Raw genomic sequence first — 18,115 nt, forward strand, 5'->3', positions numbered from 1 at the left:
GGGGGGGGGGGGAGGTGTGTGTGGGGGGGTGTGTGTGTGTCGGGGGGGGGGAGGTGTGTGTGGGGGGGGGAGGTGTGTGTGGGGGGGGGTGTGTGTGGGGGGGGGGTGTGTGGGGGGGAGGTGTGTGTGGGGGGGGGGGGGGAGGTGTGTGTGGGGGGGGGGGGAGGTTTGTGTGGGGGGGGGGGGGGGGGGGGGTTGGTGTGTGTGGGAGGGCGTCTGGGCGATGCTATCTCAGCCCCTGTCACTGAGGATGAAGGTGGTTCAGTCACCGTGCCTACCTGCCCTGAGGATGGGGTCTCTCTGCTCCCTGCACCTTCGCCACTCACCCAACTATCGGCTCAGAAAGCTGACCTTTCACTCTCCTGACACATTAAAGTCAGCATTCAACATCCTTTCTTCTGATTGGCTGAGAAAATCACAGACGTTGGAAAACAGTTTTCAGCCAATCAAATAACCAAGTTGGACATTGAGGCCCTGCCTCTGAGAGTGGGTCAGTGGAGGGAGGAGCAACCAGTTTGAAAGATAATATTTGGAATAAATATTAAACTGTTCAATTTGATGCAGTATATTTATACATTATACAGGAAAAGCCTAATCTTAAAATCTCAAATGATTGCAAATTCAGAAATCGTGTCAGCCATGTCTCAGTGGGTAACACACGCATCTCTGAGTCAGACGGTTATATATTCAAGTCCCACTCCAGAGATTTGAGCAAAAAAATCCAGGTCAACACTCTCTGAGGGAGCGCTGCTCTGTCGGAGGGGCAGTATTGAGGGAGTGCCACATTGTTGGAGGGGCAGTACTAGGGGAGCGCTGCTCTGTCGGAGGGGCAGTACTGAGGGAGTGCTGCTCTGTCGGAGGGGCAGTACTGAGGGAGTACCACACTGTCGGAGGAGCAGTACTAAGGGAACGCTGCTCTGTCGGAGGGGCAGTACTGAGGGAGTGCCGCACTGTCAGAGGGGCAGTACTGAGGGAGCGCCACACTGTCAGAGGGGCAGTAATGAGGGAGCACTGCTCTGTCGGAGGGGCAGTACTGAGGGAGTGCTGCACTGTTGGAGGTGCCGTCTTTCAGATGAGACGTTAAACTGAGGCACCGTCTGCTCTCTCAGGTGAACGTAAAAGATCCCACGGCACCAATGTTTCTTTTAAGCTGCGTGGCAGCTCAGTGATCTGGAGCTCCCGCTCACCGGCTTTTAAATGGGAAAAACCACAGGTGCGCAGTAATGTGAATGGGCCGCGCAGACCCTTAAAGGGGCCACGCACCCCAAAAAAAAATCAAAGGAAATATTGCACGCCACTATTTGGAAGAAGACATAGGAGTTCTTCCCGTGTCCTGGCCAATATTTATCCCTCAATCAAGTTCACTAAAACACTGCAGTAACTCACCAAGGCTTCTTCGGCAGCACCTCCCAAATCCACCGCCTAGAAGGACAAGGGCAGCAGGCGCATGGGAACACCACCACCTTCAAGTTCCCCTCCAAGTCACACACCATCCTGACTTGGAGACATATCGGCCGTTCCTTCATCTGGTTCAAAATCCAGGAACTCCCTCCCTAACTGCACTGTGGGAGTACCTTCACCACACGGACTGCAGTGGTTCAAGGTGGCGGCTCACAGGCAATTAGGGATGGGCAATAAATGCCAGCCTTGCCAACGATGCCCACATCACAGGAATGAATATTTTTTTTAAATGGTCGGGTCAGGATCAGATTGCTGATTGTGGGAGCTTGCTGTGCGCAGATTGGCGGCCGCATTTCCCACATTACAACAGTGACTACCAACATTCCCACATCGCCCAGGACCGGATCTTTCAATGTTAGGTTTCATGTGTGTGCGAATCTGTGAATGGGCTGCGCAGCTCATTAAAGGGGCCACGACCCCCAATAAATAAGGGAACATTGGTGACTGCACTTCAAAAAGAACTTCATTGGCTGTAAAGCGCTTTGGGAAGTCCGGTGGTTGTGAAAGGCGCTACATAAACCCAAGTCTTTGATATCTTTCTTTTAATTGTGAAAGTCGAGTAAATGGTCAGCCAGAAAGACCCCAAACAGTGTGAACGATAAAGACAATTGCCTTAAAGTGATCACAAGTTAGAGATAGCTGACGAAGGCCACTCAGCCCATCTTTGTTCACCCACCCAGAAAAACGCCACACCCCTTCAATTACAGTGTCCAGCGGTTTCCTGAATTATTCCGGGGTATTGCCTCCACTACTGTACCTAGGACCCAATCTCTGTGTGAAGGAACTCAGTCCTAAATGTAGATTTTAATCATTTGAACTTGAATCCCATTGTTATAATTTCACAATTTAGTTTCAAGCAATTTTTAGATCTATCATTTCCCAGGCGTTTATTGTCGTAGATACCTCTGAAAGATTGCCTCTTAATTATAAACAAAATGGTATGATTTTAAAGGGTTCAGGAGAAGAGAGACCTGGGCGTGTATGTACACAAGTCTCTGAAGGTTGCAGGACAAGTTGAGAAGCAGGTTAAAAAAGCATACTGGATCCTTAGCTTTATAAATGGAGGCACAGGGTGAGAAATTGGCCAGCCTTGCACACGTTTTTCCGGCGACATTTTGCCTTTTTTGCCGATAAAAGGTACTCACCTAAATTGGCCAAAGTTAACGACTGCCGGTTTTGAAATATCGCCGAAAAGCGGGTCGACCACGTGCAACGCCAAAAAAAAAACCCGCACCGCTTAAAATTGTCCGTTCAGCAAACCCGAACTCAGGGTGAAAAAACAGCTGAGAAAAGCCTGTGTCGCAGCCCAGAAACAGCGCTAGGTGTGAAGACCGACAAATAAGTTAAGTTGAAGTTTTTATTTTTTTAATTCTTTTTCAGTGATAGATCCTACAAATCCCCTGGGAGGACAGGCGCACCAACATCAGCGTTTTCATCCAGGCTAACATCCCCAGCATCGAAGCACTGACCACACTCAATCAGCTCCGCTGGGCAGGCCACATAGTCCGCATGCCAGACACAAGACTCCCAAAGCAAGCGCTCTACTCGGAATTCCTCACGGCAAACGAGCCAAAGGTGGGCAGAGGAAGCATTACATGGACACCCTCAAAGCCTCCCTGATAAAGTGCAACATCCCCACTGACACCTGGGAGTCCCTGGCCCAAGACCGCCCTAAGTGGAGGAAGTGTATCCGAGAGGGCGCTGAGCTCCTCGAGTCTCAATGCCGAGAGCATGCAGAAATCAAGCGCAGGCAGCAGAAAGAGCGTGCGGCAAACCAGTCCCACCCACCCTTCCCCTCAACAACTATCAGTCCCACCTGTGACAGAGTCTGTGGCTCTTGTATTGGTCTGTTCAGCCACCAAAGAACTCACTCAGGAGTGGAAGCAAGTCTTCCTCGATTCCGAGGGACTGCCTATGATGATGGAGTATAATGAATGTTTTCTCATTGTTTATTTTTTTATCTTTGCTATTTTTGTGTGTGTTTTCTCCCCTCCCAGGGCCTGTATTATTGGCATTAATCGGCCTCGAGCTAAAGTTGGCGAGGACCGCGGTTTCCACTGCCAATCCTCGTGCAATGCCGATTTTTACCGTCGAGTGCATTTTTTTTGCCAATTTTACCCCCTTACAAAATGGCGACGTTTTTAGTGGTATTTTTTTCCGTAAAATAACGGGAAAAAAACAATATCGTCAAAAACGGAATTTCTAGCCCTATAGAGCCCTAAAGGAAGTTATGCTAAACCTTTATAAAACACTGGTTAGATCCCAGCTGCAGTATCGTGTTCAGTTCTGGGCATCGCATTTTAGGAAAGATTCAAGGTCTTGGAGAGGGAGCAGAGGAGATTAACCAGAATGGTCCCAGGGATGAGGGACTTCAGTGATGTGGAGAGACTGGAGAAGCTGGGGTTGTTCTCGGGCAGTGCATAACTTCTTAGGCGGTCCCTCATAACAAGCATGACTTGGTTCCACACTAAAAAGGGATGAGTTCACAGGTGTGTCGATAAAGGACCCAATATTCCAGGTCATGAACTACATGTTGAAGGATGGAAGATGCCTGTGCGTGGATTTGTTTTAACGTGTGGTGATCGTTGCACACCAGCCACCACACGGGCTTGACAGAGCTACGACTTTATCCAGTGGCAAGGGTTAACCAGGACGACTGGAGACCTGTTCTGCTGCACGGACCTAGTGCGCACACATATCGTAGTGTGGGCTGGCCCGTGAGAGACACAGAGAGAGAGAGGGAGGGAAGGAATAAAGACTTGCATTTCTCTAGCGCCTTTCACGACTTCAGGACGTCCCAAAGTGCTTTACAGCCAATGATGTACTTTTTTGAAATGCGATTACTGGTGTAATGTAGAAAACGTGAGCCAATTTAGCGCACAACAAGCTCCCAAACAATCTGATAATGACCAGAGGCTGTGGGATAAATATTGGCCCCAGGACACTGCAGAAAACTCCTCTCATCTTGGGAACATAAGAAATAGGAGCAGGAATAGGGCCATTTGGCCCCTCGAGCCTGCTCCGCCATACAACAAGATCATGGCTGATCTGATCATGGACTCAACTCTACTTTCTTGCCTATTCCCCATAACCCTTCTTTGACATAGTGCCGTGGGATCTTTTACATCCAGCAGAGAGTGCAGACAGGGTTGAGGACTGTGGATGCTGAGTCGTTACATAGACAAATTTTTGGACTCTCTGGGGAATCGAGGGATATGGGGACAGTACAGGAAAATGGAGTTGAGGTCGAAGATCAGCCATGATCTTATTAAATGGCGGAGCAGGCTCGAGGGGCCGAATGGCCAACTCCTGCTCCTAATTCCTAAGTTCCTCAACTGCATTGGCTCATGTAGCATAATAAATGACATGAGCCAACCGCTGGAAACAGGGAACCCCACCATCAGGCCATCAGATCATTCCGAGCTCCCCAATGGCTCCGCCAGGAATTGCTCTGCGTAACGTGGCCCTGGGTCATTATCAGTCAAGTACTCCCGGAAATAACCCCTGGTCTGTCCCAAGTAGCTAAGCTCACCCGGCCTGCAGAGAGAAAACCAGGCTGTTTACGGGGCGATGTGATAGAAGTGTTTGAAATGATGAAAGGATGGTGATTAGTAGATAAAACTAGATGGTTTCAAGTCATTAAGGGGGCTCGGGTGAGGGGCCACAGATAGAAGATTAAATGCAAGAAATTTAGAACCGAGGGCAGGAGAATCGTCTTAACACAGAGTCGTGAGGCTGTGGTTTCACTGCCAGAGTTACTGGTTAGGGCAGAAACTGTGTCAACATTGAAGATCAGATTGGAGAGGGGGTTAAAAGAGAAGGGTTGAAGGGATGTGGGAAAAGGGAGGGTAAGTGTGATTAGGATTATTTGATCGTGTGGAGGGTAAACGCCGGCATGGATTGGTTGGGCCGAATGGCCTGTTTTTGTCTGGTCATGTCTATGTATATAGCACTTGTACTCTTAAGTAAATCATGGATCATGCAGCTGTAATAAGACTGAATGTTAGAGACTGAAACTTCTTCCGCTACAACCCCACCCAAAACCAGGCACTTCCGGCCCGCCAGCTTCGAGAGTACACACTTTCAGTGTCCTGTACCTTTCTGTGCCGATTCGGAAGACCCGGAGGGAGGACGATGAGAGCGCTGTGGGGTCAGCCTGTGGTTCAGGTCAAGCTGGGAGTCTTCTCCGTAGGCAGGAGGCCTTGCTGGTCGCTCAGGCTTCCCTGTCGGTGGTTCCGGCCCCTCCCGAGGCTTGGGCCTGCCGTACTCACTTGCCTTGTGCTTCTTTTCCTGCTCCTGCTTCTTCCGTTCCGATGACCCCTTCCTCCGGTCTTCCTCTGCCCTCCGCACAGAATCTTTTTTCTTGGATTTCCTGTGGGCAGTAAATATAGAAACATAGAAACATAGGGCTCAAGTTTCAGCCTGAGTTGCTCCTATTTTTTTGGAGCAACTAGTTTAGAATGGAGCATCTTAGAAACTGCAATTCTTGGCATTTAGTTTGCTCCAGTTCTAGCCAGTTAGAATAGTTTCATTTTAGATCAGATTTTTTTTTTCAAGTTTAGGCAGCAAAAACTTACTCCAAACTAACTTAGAATGGAGTGAGTGTAGATTCTTGTACGCTCAGAAAAACCGTGCCAAAAATCAGGCGTAGGGAACGAGAGATGGGGGGGTTTACAAACATTAAACACTTCACTTTTACAAATAAAGAGCCATCATCAATAATAAATGATAAATAAATCAATAAATAAACCAATAAATCAATCCCAAAAAAATTTAAAAATTAAATATAAAAAAATAAAAAATCAATCAAAAAATAAAACATTATTTCTACTCACCGACTGCAGCACCGGGAGCCCTCCAACAGCATGCTGGGACAGGGCCCCACCCAGTGTCTCTCTCTCTGTCTCTGTCAGTATCTCTGTTACTGACAGCGAGGGGTGGGAGGAGGGGAAGAGGGGGTAGGAGAGGGGGGGAGAGGAGGGGAGAGGAGAGGAGGGAGGGAGGAGGGGAGAGAGAGGGGGAGGAGGGAGGGAGAGAGAGGAGGGAGGGAGCGAGAGGAGGGAGGGAGGGAGGGAGAAAGAGGAGGGAGGGAGCGAGAGGAGGGAGGAGGGAGGGAGGGAGAGTGGGGGAGAGGAGGGGAGAGGAGAGGAGGGGAGGGAGAGGGGGAGGAAGGGGGAGAGGGAGAGGAGGGGGAGGGAGGGAGAGAGAGGAGGGAGGGAGAGAGAGGAGGGTGAGGAGGGGAGAGGAGGGAGGAGGGAGGGAGGGAGGAAGGGAGAGGAGGGGGGAGAGGCTGAACGGGCCGGGCTGCCGCTGACATTTTGGGCGGGGCCCCCCCCCCCCAGCGAGATGCCGGGTGGGTCCCGCTGACGACGGGGAGGAGGGGGGGAGGGGGGAAGAGAAGGGGGGGGAGAGAAGAGGGGGGAGGGAGGGGGCGGGGAAGGCTGGGAGGGAGCTGAACGGGCAGGAGGTCCAATCCGATCTTTGCCTGGTGAGCCCATTCGGCCAGGGCTAGGGTCGGGCCCTTCCCATGCAGTCTCGGAGGCCTGGAGCTACTGCACATGCGGACACAGTCTAGCACACATGTGCAGGGATCCCGGCACTGTTTTCAGCGCAGGGACCTGGCTCCGCCCCCGACTCCTTGTGCTGCGCCACGCCGAGCACGAAGATATCCTGAGGAGACCGGAGAATCACAAGGTAAGATTTCGGCGCCCTTTTTCTTCCAGAAAGTTGGCGCAACTTATCAAGATGCGCCGTTTTTCCAGACGGCGAAACTTGGGCCCATAGAAATATAGAAAATAGGTGCAGGATTAGGCCATTCGGCCCTTCAAGCCTGCACCACCAATCAATAAGATCATGGCTGATCATTTACCTCAGTACCCCTTTCCTGCTTTCTCTCCATATCCCTTGATCCCTTTAGCTGTAAGGGCCATATCTAACTCCTTCTTGAATATATCTAACTAACTGGCATCAACAACTCTCTGCGGTAGGGAATTCCACAGGCTAACAACTCTCTGAGTGAAGAAGTTTCTCCTCATCTCAGTCCTAAATGGCTTACCCCTTATCCTTAGACTATGTCCCCTGGTTCTGGACTTCCCCAACATCGGGAACATTCTTCCTGCATCTAACCTGTCCAGTCCCGTCAGAATTTTATATGTTTCTATGAGATCCCCTCTCATCCTTCTAAACTCCAGTGAATACAGGCCCAGTTAATCCAGTCTCTCCTCATATGTCAGTCCTGCCATCCCGGGAATCAGTCTGGTGAACTTTCGCTGCACTCCCTCAATAGCAAGAACGTCCTTCCTCAGAATAGGAGACCAAAATTGAACACAATATTCCAGGTGAGGCCTCACCAAGGCCCTGTACAACTGCAGTAAGACCTCCCTGCTCCTATACTCAAATCCCCTTGCTATGAAGGCCAACATACCATTTGCCTTCTTCACCGTCTGCTGTACCTGCATGCCATCTTTCAATGACTGATGTTCCATGACATCCAGGTTTCATTGCACCTCCCCTTCTCCTAATCTCCTGCCATTCAGATAATATTCTGCCTTCATGTTTTTGCCACCAAAGTGGATAACCTCACATTTATCCACATTATACTACATCTGCCATGCGTTTGCCCACTCACCTAACCTGTCCAAGTCACCCTGCAACCTCTTAGCGTCCTCCTCACAGCTCACACCACCACCCAGCTTAGTGTCATCTGCAAACTTGGAGATATTATACTCAATTCCTTCATCTAAATCATTAATGTATATTGTAAATAGCTGGGGTCCCAGCACTGAGCCCTGTGGCACTCCACTAGTCACTGCCTGCCATTCTGAAAAGGACCCGTTTATCCTGACTCTCTGCTTCCTGTCTGCCAACCAGTTCTCTATCCACGTCAGTATATGACCCCCAATACCATGTGCTTTAATTTTGCACACCAATCTCTTGCGTGGGACCTTGTCAAAAGCCTTTTAAAATGTCCAAATGCACCACATCCACTGGTTCTCCCTTGTCCACTCTACCAGTTATATCCTCAAAAAATTCTATAAGATTTGTCAAGCATGATTTCCCTTTCATAAATCCATGCTGACTTGGACCGATCCTGTCACCGCTTTCCAAATGCGCTGCTATTTCATCTTTAATAATTGATTCCAACATTTTCCCCACTACTGATGTCAGGCTAACCGGTCTATAATTACCCATTTTCGAGAACCGGTTTCCAGTGACAGAAGGAAAGCTAACCAGAGGACGATCATGTGTGTACTTTTGGAATCACTGTTGATGGTGTCACTGTTGGAGGCCATTGGGCTGCACGCACTTGTGTGTAGTCCAAGTATAAAAGGCCAGTCATTTTGTATATTCGTCACTTTGGGCCTTAATAAAGCAGAGCCAAGGTTATACCTCTTGGAGTTAAACAGTTATTGCATACACAACATTTGGCGACGAGGCAACAAGAATCTTTGCATGCAAAAATGAGCACAATTGGATTGTTGGAGCAATGTGGGGAAGGAGAAGATTGGGCAGACTTTGTGAGCTATTTGAGCCAGTTCTTCGTGGCCAACAAAATGGAGGAGGTCGGCGACGCGGATCAGCGCCGGGTGGTGTTCCTCACGGTTTGCAGTCTAAAAATTTATGGTCTGATAAAGAATCTACTCCTGCCTGTGAGTCCAACAGAGAATACGTATGAAGAATTGTGTACATTGGTACAGGATCACCTTAAGCCAGACGAAGGCATCACCATCTCGAGATACAGATTTTATACGCACGTTCGCTCAGAGGGCCAGAATGCGGCGTAATTCGTTGCCGACCTGAGACGTCTAGCGGGACCGTGTACGTTCGGGGCTGTGTTGGCAGACATGCTGCGGGACTTCTTTGTAATCGGCATCAACCACGAGGTGATCCTGCATAAATTATGGCGGTGGAGACGTTGAACTTGAACATGGCCATCACGATCGCTCAGAATAGCGATAGAAGTCTAAAGCAGATATCAGTGAAAAATCGAAATTCGGCAAGTACTGTAAATATGATTGATTCGGCGTTCGCAGAGCGGCACATGGCAGGAACTACCTGACTGCGTACGCGAAACTTGTGGCTGCCCAAAGTCCTCCAGCGGGAATGCATCCGATTTCTCTGTGTTGGCGTTGTGGGGGAAATCACCGGCACCAGCAGTGCCGATTTAAGCAATATAGTTGCAAAGGCTGTCTTAGAGTGGGGCATCTCCAGCACAAGCGTCCGCAGATGAGCAAGCGTGCTGCGACACACCACATGGAGGATGATGGTCAGACTAGCGCAGATCCAGATACGCAATCCGAGATACTAGAGGAGGAAGTGTATGGACTGTACTCATTCCTAACTAAGAGCAAACCGATAATGATCAACGTGAAATTTAATGGGATGCCGATGGAACTGGACACGGGGGCGAGTCAATCGATAATGAGCCAGAGGGCATTCGACAAGCTGTGGGATAGTAAGGCTGTGAGGCCCAGGCTGAGTCCAGTCAATGCCAAGTTGCGCACATACACCACAAAGAACTCATAACGGTGATTAGCCACAATTAAAGTGTCGTATGACGGTGCGGTTCACGAGTTACTGCCATGGATTGTCTCAGGCAATGGCCCCAATGTTGTTCGGCAGGAACTGGCTTGAAAAAATCAGATGCGACTGGAACGACATCAAGGCGTTGTTGTCGGAGCAAGATACATGTGCCCAAGTACTGAGCAAGTTCCCCTCGCTGTTCGAACCAGGCATCGGCAACTTCACGGGAGCCAAGGTGCAGATCCACGTGGACTTGGATGCAAGACCCGTCCATCATAAAGCTCGGCAGTTCCATATATGATGAGGGAGAAGGTTGAAATCGAACTGGATAGACTCCAGCATGAAGGGATCATATTACTGGTTGAATTTAATGAATGGGACAGCCCCATTGTTCCTGTGCTGAAAAATGATGGCACAGTCAGAATCTGTGGAGACTACAAGACTACTATCAACACGGTTTTGAAACAGGATCAGTACCCATTACCGAAGGCTGATGACTTGTTTGTAACACTAGCCGGGGGGAAGTCGTTCACCAAACTGGACTTGACGTTGGCCTACATGACACAGGAGCTGGTTGAGACGTCGAAGAGACTTTTGTGCATTAACGCGCATAAAGGACTGTTTATTTATCACGGGTGCCCTTTTGGAATTTGCTCGGCTGCAGCAATATTCCAGAGGAACATGGAGAGTCTACTGAAGTCTGTCCCCAGAACCGTCGTGTTCTAAGATGACATGCTGATCACAGGTCGTGACTCCGAGGAACATCTGAATTGTGCCGATGCTTTGAGCCATTTGCCGTTGCCCACACCGGAGGTGGAAGCGCCACAACCGGTGGACCTATTGTTAGTTATGGATGTTTTTGAGAGTGAAGGAACCCCTGTCACGGCTCAACAAGTTAAGACCTGGACCAGCCAGGATCCGATTTTATCGGTGTGAAGAGTTGCATCCTCAAAGGTGATTGGTCTGCCATACCTAAGCAAATGTGTGAGGAGACCAAACCTTACATTCGTCGCAAAGATGAACTGTCTATTCAGTCGGATTGTATACTGTGGGGCAATCGTGTTGTTATGCCCAAGAAAGGGAGAGAGAAATTTGTACATGAGCTACATAGCACACATCCCGGCATTGTAATGATGAAAACCATCGCCAGGTCTCATGTATGGTGGCTGGGAATTAACCCTGAGCTGGAATCATGTGTGCATCAGTGCAACACTTGCATGCAGCTCAGCAAAGCACCAGCGGAATCTCCGCTGAGTCTGTGGTCGTGGCTGTCGAAACCATGATCCAGGATCCACATAGACTTTGCAGGTCCCTTCCTGGGGAAGATGTTTTTAGTTGTGGTGAATGCACATTTGAAATGGATAGAGTGTATAATCATGTCATCCAGCACATCCACAGTTACCATTGAGAATCTCAGTGTCATGTTCGTGACACATGGTCTGCCTGACATCGTTGTTAGCGACAACGGATCGTGCTTCACCAGTCAGGAGTTTCAAAAGTTCATGAAACTCAATGGTATCAAACATGTAAGGTCAGCACCGTTCAAACCTGCATCCAATGGGCAAGCAGAACGTGCTGTCCAAACCATAAAGCAGAGTATGAAGCGAATAACCCAAGGGTCACTGCAGACCCACCTGTCATGCATACTGCTTAGTTACAAGACAAGACCACACACGCTTACTGGGGTCTCGCCTGCTGAACTAACGATGAAGAGAGGTCTTAAGACCAAGCTATCTCTTGTACACCCTGACTTGAATAATCATGTTGAATATAGAAGACAAAGTCAGCAAGGGTATCACAATCGTGCAGCTGTGTCACGCGATATTTCTGTAAATGATCCTGTATATGTTCTGAATTATGGTCAGGGTCCCAAGTGGATCGCTGGTACTGTCATGGCCAAGGACGGCAACAGAGTATTTATTGTCAAGCTCAAAAATGGGCAAACATGCAGGAAACACATGGATCAGACAAAGCTGCGGCACACAGACGAACCGGAACAGTCGGAGGAAGAGACAATCGACGACCAACCACCTACCCCCAGTCATCAGAGGACTCAGTGGTCATCAGTGAATTGTGACTTTCAATCACTGACATGTTCAATGAAAATGGACTTTCAATCCCTGACATGGCCACTGCCACTCCCACCAGGTCAGCCACCCAGCCACCAGTCACAACAGACTCTGAACACTCACCCAAGGCTGGAATTGAACTAAGACAGTCAACCCGGGAGTGTAAAACACCGGACCGTCTCAATTTGTAAAAAACTGTGTTAATATCTCAGAGGAGGGTATTGTCATGTATATACTTTTGGGATCAGTAGCCACTAGATAGCGTCACTGTTGGAGGCCATTGGGTTGCATGCATGTGTGTGCAGCCCAAGTATAAAAGATCAGCCATTTTGTATATTAGTCACTTTGGGCCTTAATAAAGCAGAGCCAAGGTCATACCTCTTGGAGTTAAACAGTTATTGCATACATAAGGACACAGTGTGAGTTGCTGACCTCTACTCCTGATTCCCTACACATCTTGGTCCCTTACTTTAACGTAATGTAGCAGTGTTAAACAATAAAATGTATTCTTTAATGTTTGTTAAAGGAGGAGACTAATAGGTAGTGGTGGGAGTGTCCACATGGAATAATCAGACATGGGCTTTTGGTAGAGCAGGGCTGACTTTTCTCAGTCCTGACTTTCTTAAGTTCTTAACACATCACAGTCACATCACTTGTGTCATTATATTGCTTGCATCTACATGTTGCCGCTTGGCGACATCATCTGAAAACATAGCGTGAGTTTCCACATAGAAAATAGGAGCAGTAGTAGGCCATTCGGCCCTTCGAATCTGCACCGCCATTCAATATGATCATGGCTGATCCTCTATCTCAACACCATATTCCCGCTTTTGCCCCATACCCCTTGATGTCTTTTGTGTCTAGAAATCTATCTATCTCCTTCTTAAATATATTCAGTGACTTGGCCTTCACAGCCTTCTGTGGTAGAGAATTCCACAGGTTCAACACCCTCTGAGTGAAAAGATTTCTCCTCATCTCGGTGCTAAATTTCCCACCCTGTATCCTGAGACTGTGACCCCTTGTTTTAGACTTCCCAGAGGAACATCCTCCCCGCAGCCAGTCTATCCAACCCTGTCAGAATTTTATACGTTTCAATGAGATCCCCTCTCATTCTTCTAAACTCTAGTGAATACAGGCTTAGTCGACCCAATCTCTCCTCATACGACAGTCGCAGCTGCCATCCCAGGAATTAGTCTGGTGAACCTTCGCTGCACTCCCTCTATGGCAAGTATATCTTTTCTTAGGTAACAAGACCAAAACTGTACACAATACTCCAGGTGTGGTCTCACCAAGGCCCTGTATAACTGTAATAAGTCATCCTTGCTCCTGTACTCAAATCCTCTTGCAATGAAGGCCAACATACCATTTGCCTTCCTAACTGCTTGCTGCACCGGCATGTTTACTTTCACTGACTGGTGTACAAGGACACCCAGGTCCCTCTGTACATCGACACTTCCCAAGCCATCACAATTTAAATAATACTTTGTCCTTTTGTTTATCCCACCAGTGGATTACTTCACATTTATCCACGTTATACTGCATTTGCCATGTGTTTGCTTGCCCACTCGCTCAACCTATCTAAATCGCCTTGCAGCTGATGACACCCAGCTCTACCTTACCACCACTTCTCTGACCCCTCCACGGTTTCTAAATTGTCAGACTGCTGGTCGAACTTCCATTACTGGATAAGCAGAAATCTCCTCCAGCTAAGTATTGGGAAGACCGAAGCCGACAGTCCCCGTCACAAACTCCGTTCCCTAGCCATTGACTCCGTCCCTCTCCTTGGCATCTGTCTGAGGCTGAACCAGACTGTTCGCAACCTGGGTGTCATATTTGACCCTGAAATTAGCTTCTGACCACATATCCATGCCATCAGTACGGCCGCCTATTTCCATCACCGTAACATCACCCGTCTCCATTCCTACCTCAGCTCATCCGCTGCTGAAGCCCTCATCCATCAATGCTTCTGTTACCTCTAGACTTGACTATTCCAAGGCACTCCTGGCTGGCCTCCCACATTCTACCCTACGTAAATTAGAGGCCATCCAAAACTCGGCTGCCCATGACCTAACTCGCACCAAGTCCCGCTCACCCATCACCCCTGTGCTCGCTGACTTACATTGGCTTCCAGTTAAGCAATTCTTAAAACTCATCCTTATTTTCAAATCCCTCCATGGCCTCGCCCTTCCCTATCTCCTTCAGTCTCACAACCCCCAGAAATCTCTGCGCTCCTCTAATTCTGCCCTCCTGAGCATCCCTGATTATAATCGCTCAACCATCGGTTGCCGTGCCTTCAGCTGCCTGGGCCCCAAGCTCTGATAAAGGATTGGCTAACGAACAGAAAACAGAGAGTCGGGATAAATGGTTAATTCTCAGGTTGGCAATCAGTAACTAGTGGGGTGCCGCAGGGATCAGTGCTGTGACCCCAACTATTTACAATTTATATTAACGACTTGGAAGAAGGGACCGAGTGTAATGTAGCCAAGTTTGCTGATGATACAAAGATGGGAGGAAAAGCAATCTGTGAGGACACAAAAAAAAAAGCAAAATGACATAGACAGGCTAAGTGAGAGGGCAAAAATTTGGCAAATGGAGTATAATGTTGGAAAGTGTGAGGTCATGCACTTTGGCAGAAAAATCAAAGAGCAAGTTATTATTTAAATGGAGAAAGATTGCAAAGTGCTGCAGTACAGCGAGACCTGGGGCATGAAACACAAAAAGTTAGTATGCAGGTACAGCAAGTGATCAGGAAGGCCAATGGAATCTTGGTCTTTATTGCAAAGGGGATGGAGTATAAAAGCAGGGAAGTCTTGCTACAGTTGTACAGGGTATTGGTGAGGCCACACCTGGAATAGTGCGTGCAGTTTTGATTTCCATATTTACGAAAGGATATACTTGCTTTGGAGGCAGTTCAGAGAAGGTTCACTAGGTTGATTCCAGAGATGAGGGGGTTGACTTATGAGGAAAGGTTGAGTAGGTTGGGCCTCTACTCATTGGAATTCAGAAGATTGAGAGGTGACCTTATTGAAACGTATAAGATTATGAGGGGGCTTGACAAGGTGGATGCAGAGAGGATGTTTCCACTGATGGGGGAGACTAGAACTAGAGGGCATATTCTTAGAATAAGGGGTTGCCCATTTACAATTGAGATGAGGAGAAATTTCTTTTCTCAGAGGGTTGTAAACCTGTGGAATTCGTTGCCTCAGAGAGCTGTGGAAGCTGGGACACTGAGTAAATTTAAGACAGATTCATAACCGATAAAGGAATAAGGGGTTATGGGGAGCGGGCATGGAAATGGACCTGAGTCCATGATCGGATCAGCCAAGATCGTATGAAATGGCGGAGCAGGCTCGAGGGGCCATATGGCCTACTCTTGCTCGTATTTCTTATGTTCTTCTGGAACTCCCTGCCTAAACCTCTCTGGCTCTCTACCTTTCTTTCCTCCTTTAAGATGCTCCTTAAAACCTACCTCTTTGACCAAGCTTTTGGTCATCTAGCCTAATATCTCCTTGTGTGGCTCGATGTCAAATCTTCTTTGATAACGCTCCTGTGAAGCACCTTGGGACATTTTGGTACGTTAAAGGTGCTATATAAATACAAGTTGTTGTTGTTGTTCTCACTAATGGGCCATTCTTCTTTTGGCTGCTTCCCGACCCAAAATGGAACCATCTTCCTTTCAGCTGCTTCACATTTTGCAGCTTAAAATGACGGATGGGTTTGTTTGCTGTCTCGAGGAGCTGTTGACAAGCAGTGACTTCTCTCTGCGAATGGGTTCCTGGTCAGGGTTGGTTGTGAAATGAGTGTAGGTAGAACTCAATCCCACAAAACAGCCAGAGTTTCGTACTGAGAAAGGTCAGCAGTTTAGATGGTGCAAGAGGCAGAAATGTCACAGTGGTGCAGTAGATTGTATGTGAGGCCCAGGCTATGAGTGCACATCACTGGGAAATGTTAGCCTCAAAGCAAATGTTCATAAATCCAGATTACACCAGGAGCGAGAGGAAATGTAAACTCCAGTATGACACAAACACTTCAATGTTTTTGGTTGAAAAGTAGAAAAGGCCTCGCTCTGTGAGCCTGCATTATTTTCAGAAGTACAAACAAATTAGTAAAGGATTAAGGGTTAGAGTTTCCGCTTTGGGTACAATTTGTCCGAGTCCGGGTTATACTTCAAATTTATGCTCAGGTTTATTTGCATAATCACTAATCGGGCAGCGTAATCGCACGCAGTTGGTTCCTTTTCTTTCCATGAAACAGTAATCCGTGACACCCAGTGTTGCCGGGCAGTGACGCAGCTGAAAATGTGTTTACCACCAAAATGTGAAAAACCTCGCCAAACCCGCGCCATCGGCACAACCTCGCAATCCGGACCTGTGGGCGGTGTTGGTGTTGTGGGCGGGGCCAGTGCTGTGGGCGGGGCTAATTCCGGCCAATTGAATCTTGAACTCGCTGAGCAGATGGCGGCAAGCACGGAGCGTGAGTGAGTGTGGGCGGGACTGACTGGCGTTTGAAATTCCGCGACGGTTGGCGTTGCTTCAGCCGGTTCCGCCCGGATTGTGCTGCTATCGAGCGGGAACTGGAGCCGCTCGGTGTTCGTAACGCTGCAGTGAAGCAGGAGTCAAGCTCGGTATCAGGAGTTTAAAATTCCGGGCAAGGTTAGGGAAGGTGCACTTGTTTTCTTTGGAAAAGTGGAGACTTTGAGATGAGTGAATGTAATGTTTTAAGATTCTGAGGCTAATTGACAATACTGCTCCCTGTGGCGAAAGGTTCAACTCCCCAACAGGCACAGTTCAAAGCTGAGGTCAGGTGAAAGAAGGGAGGCTGGAGTGGACTGGGGAATGGAGGGTGGAATTGTTACCAGTGGAGTGCCATCAAGTGCACAGTGTAATTGGGGTCAACCGGCACTTTGATGTCTTTCAGAGAGAGAGAGAGAGAGAAGGGACTGAGGGGTATGGTGAGAAGGGGGTAGGTGTGCTTGAGAGGTATGCTGAGATGTGTGTAGATGGGATTCAGGGTCATGGTGAGAAGGGGTTGGGGGGGGGTTATGGTAGGTAGTTGGGGTTGAGGGATATGTGGAAACGGTGGGTAGAACATAAATATAAGAAATAGGAACAGGAGTCGGCCATTTGGCCCCTTGAGCCTCAATAAAATCATGGTTGAGCTGATCCTGGCCTCAACATCACTTCCTGCTCCCCATAACCCTTGACTCCCTTATCATTCAAAATAATAAGGTGGGGTTGAGGGGTTCTGGTGAGTAGGTGGGAGTGAGGGCTAGGGGGGGAAGGTGGGGTTGGGGGACAGGGTGAGAAGATGGGGTTAAGGGGTATAGTGGGTAGGTGCAGTTGATCTCTGAAAAGCGGACAGGGTGGTTGAGCCTAATTGGCTTTTCCTTTCAGTACAATTATTATGCTAGCAGGGGCAGACTGTGTAACCAGAAAGGGAGCAGAATGCTTTGGGATTTTCATTGAAAAAGCCAATAATACAGCACCATTTCTGGGGGTACTCGGGGAAATCCCCCATTTCCGATATGGCCCGTCCTCTTCTGTTTGCTAGCCAATCAGAACAAAACAAGAAACAAATGGGCACATTCCACGACTGTTAGATGATTTACTGTTCCGCCTTGTGAAGGTTTGGGCATTCCATTTTCACAGGTTCTGTAGTGTGATTTACCGAGTGATTAAAGTTACGCACGTACAATTATATCTCGCAGAGGCAGGGTGGGTGCTGTGCATAGGGCTGTTAAAGGTCAGAGGAGGCAACCCAACACCAGGGTGACCTCAGTGCTGACTCTGCAGCCAGATAGCAAAAGGTTTCCAATGCTCCAGCTGCCTGAACCTCATGTCCACTAACCACAGCTGCGATGCCTTTGGCCAGTTGCCAATTGGACCATCATTGAGGGAGCTCAGATCATGGAATCCCAGGGTGGGGACTAAGACGACCATTTCAGGTACTTTTGATGTTGGCATATTTTCATACTACAATCTGTCCCTCAGAGGAAGTTGCTAGCTTGGTCAGAATGGAAATTATTCCTAGGATGTGGGCATCGCTGGCAAGGCCGGCATTTA

The 18,115-nt window shown here is 48.4% G+C and overlaps 1 protein-coding gene across 2 annotated transcripts in view; it reads right to left on the reverse strand.

Moving 5' to 3' along the window:
- The window catches only part of tp63 (tumor protein p63), a 384,611-nt gene extending 368,168 nt beyond the window's left edge, over positions 1 to 16,443 (reverse strand). For both annotated transcript variants that reach the window (XM_070883827.1, XM_070883826.1), the window contains exons 1-2: positions 15,523 to 16,443; positions 5,733 to 5,833 (exon numbers count right to left, since the gene is read on the reverse strand). In XM_070883827.1, coding sequence (XP_070739928.1) covers positions 5,733 to 5,833; positions 15,523 to 15,546 — 125 coding nt within the window. In that variant the 5' untranslated portion in view covers positions 15,547 to 16,443. The remainder of the gene's footprint in view (positions 1 to 5,732; positions 5,834 to 15,522) is intronic.
- Between the last annotated feature and the right edge of the window lie 1,672 nt (positions 16,444 to 18,115).

Source organism: Pristiophorus japonicus, chromosome 6, assembly GCF_044704955.1.
Source record: "Pristiophorus japonicus isolate sPriJap1 chromosome 6, sPriJap1.hap1, whole genome shotgun sequence".
Lineage (NCBI taxonomy): Eukaryota > Metazoa > Chordata > Chondrichthyes > Pristiophoridae > Pristiophorus > Pristiophorus japonicus.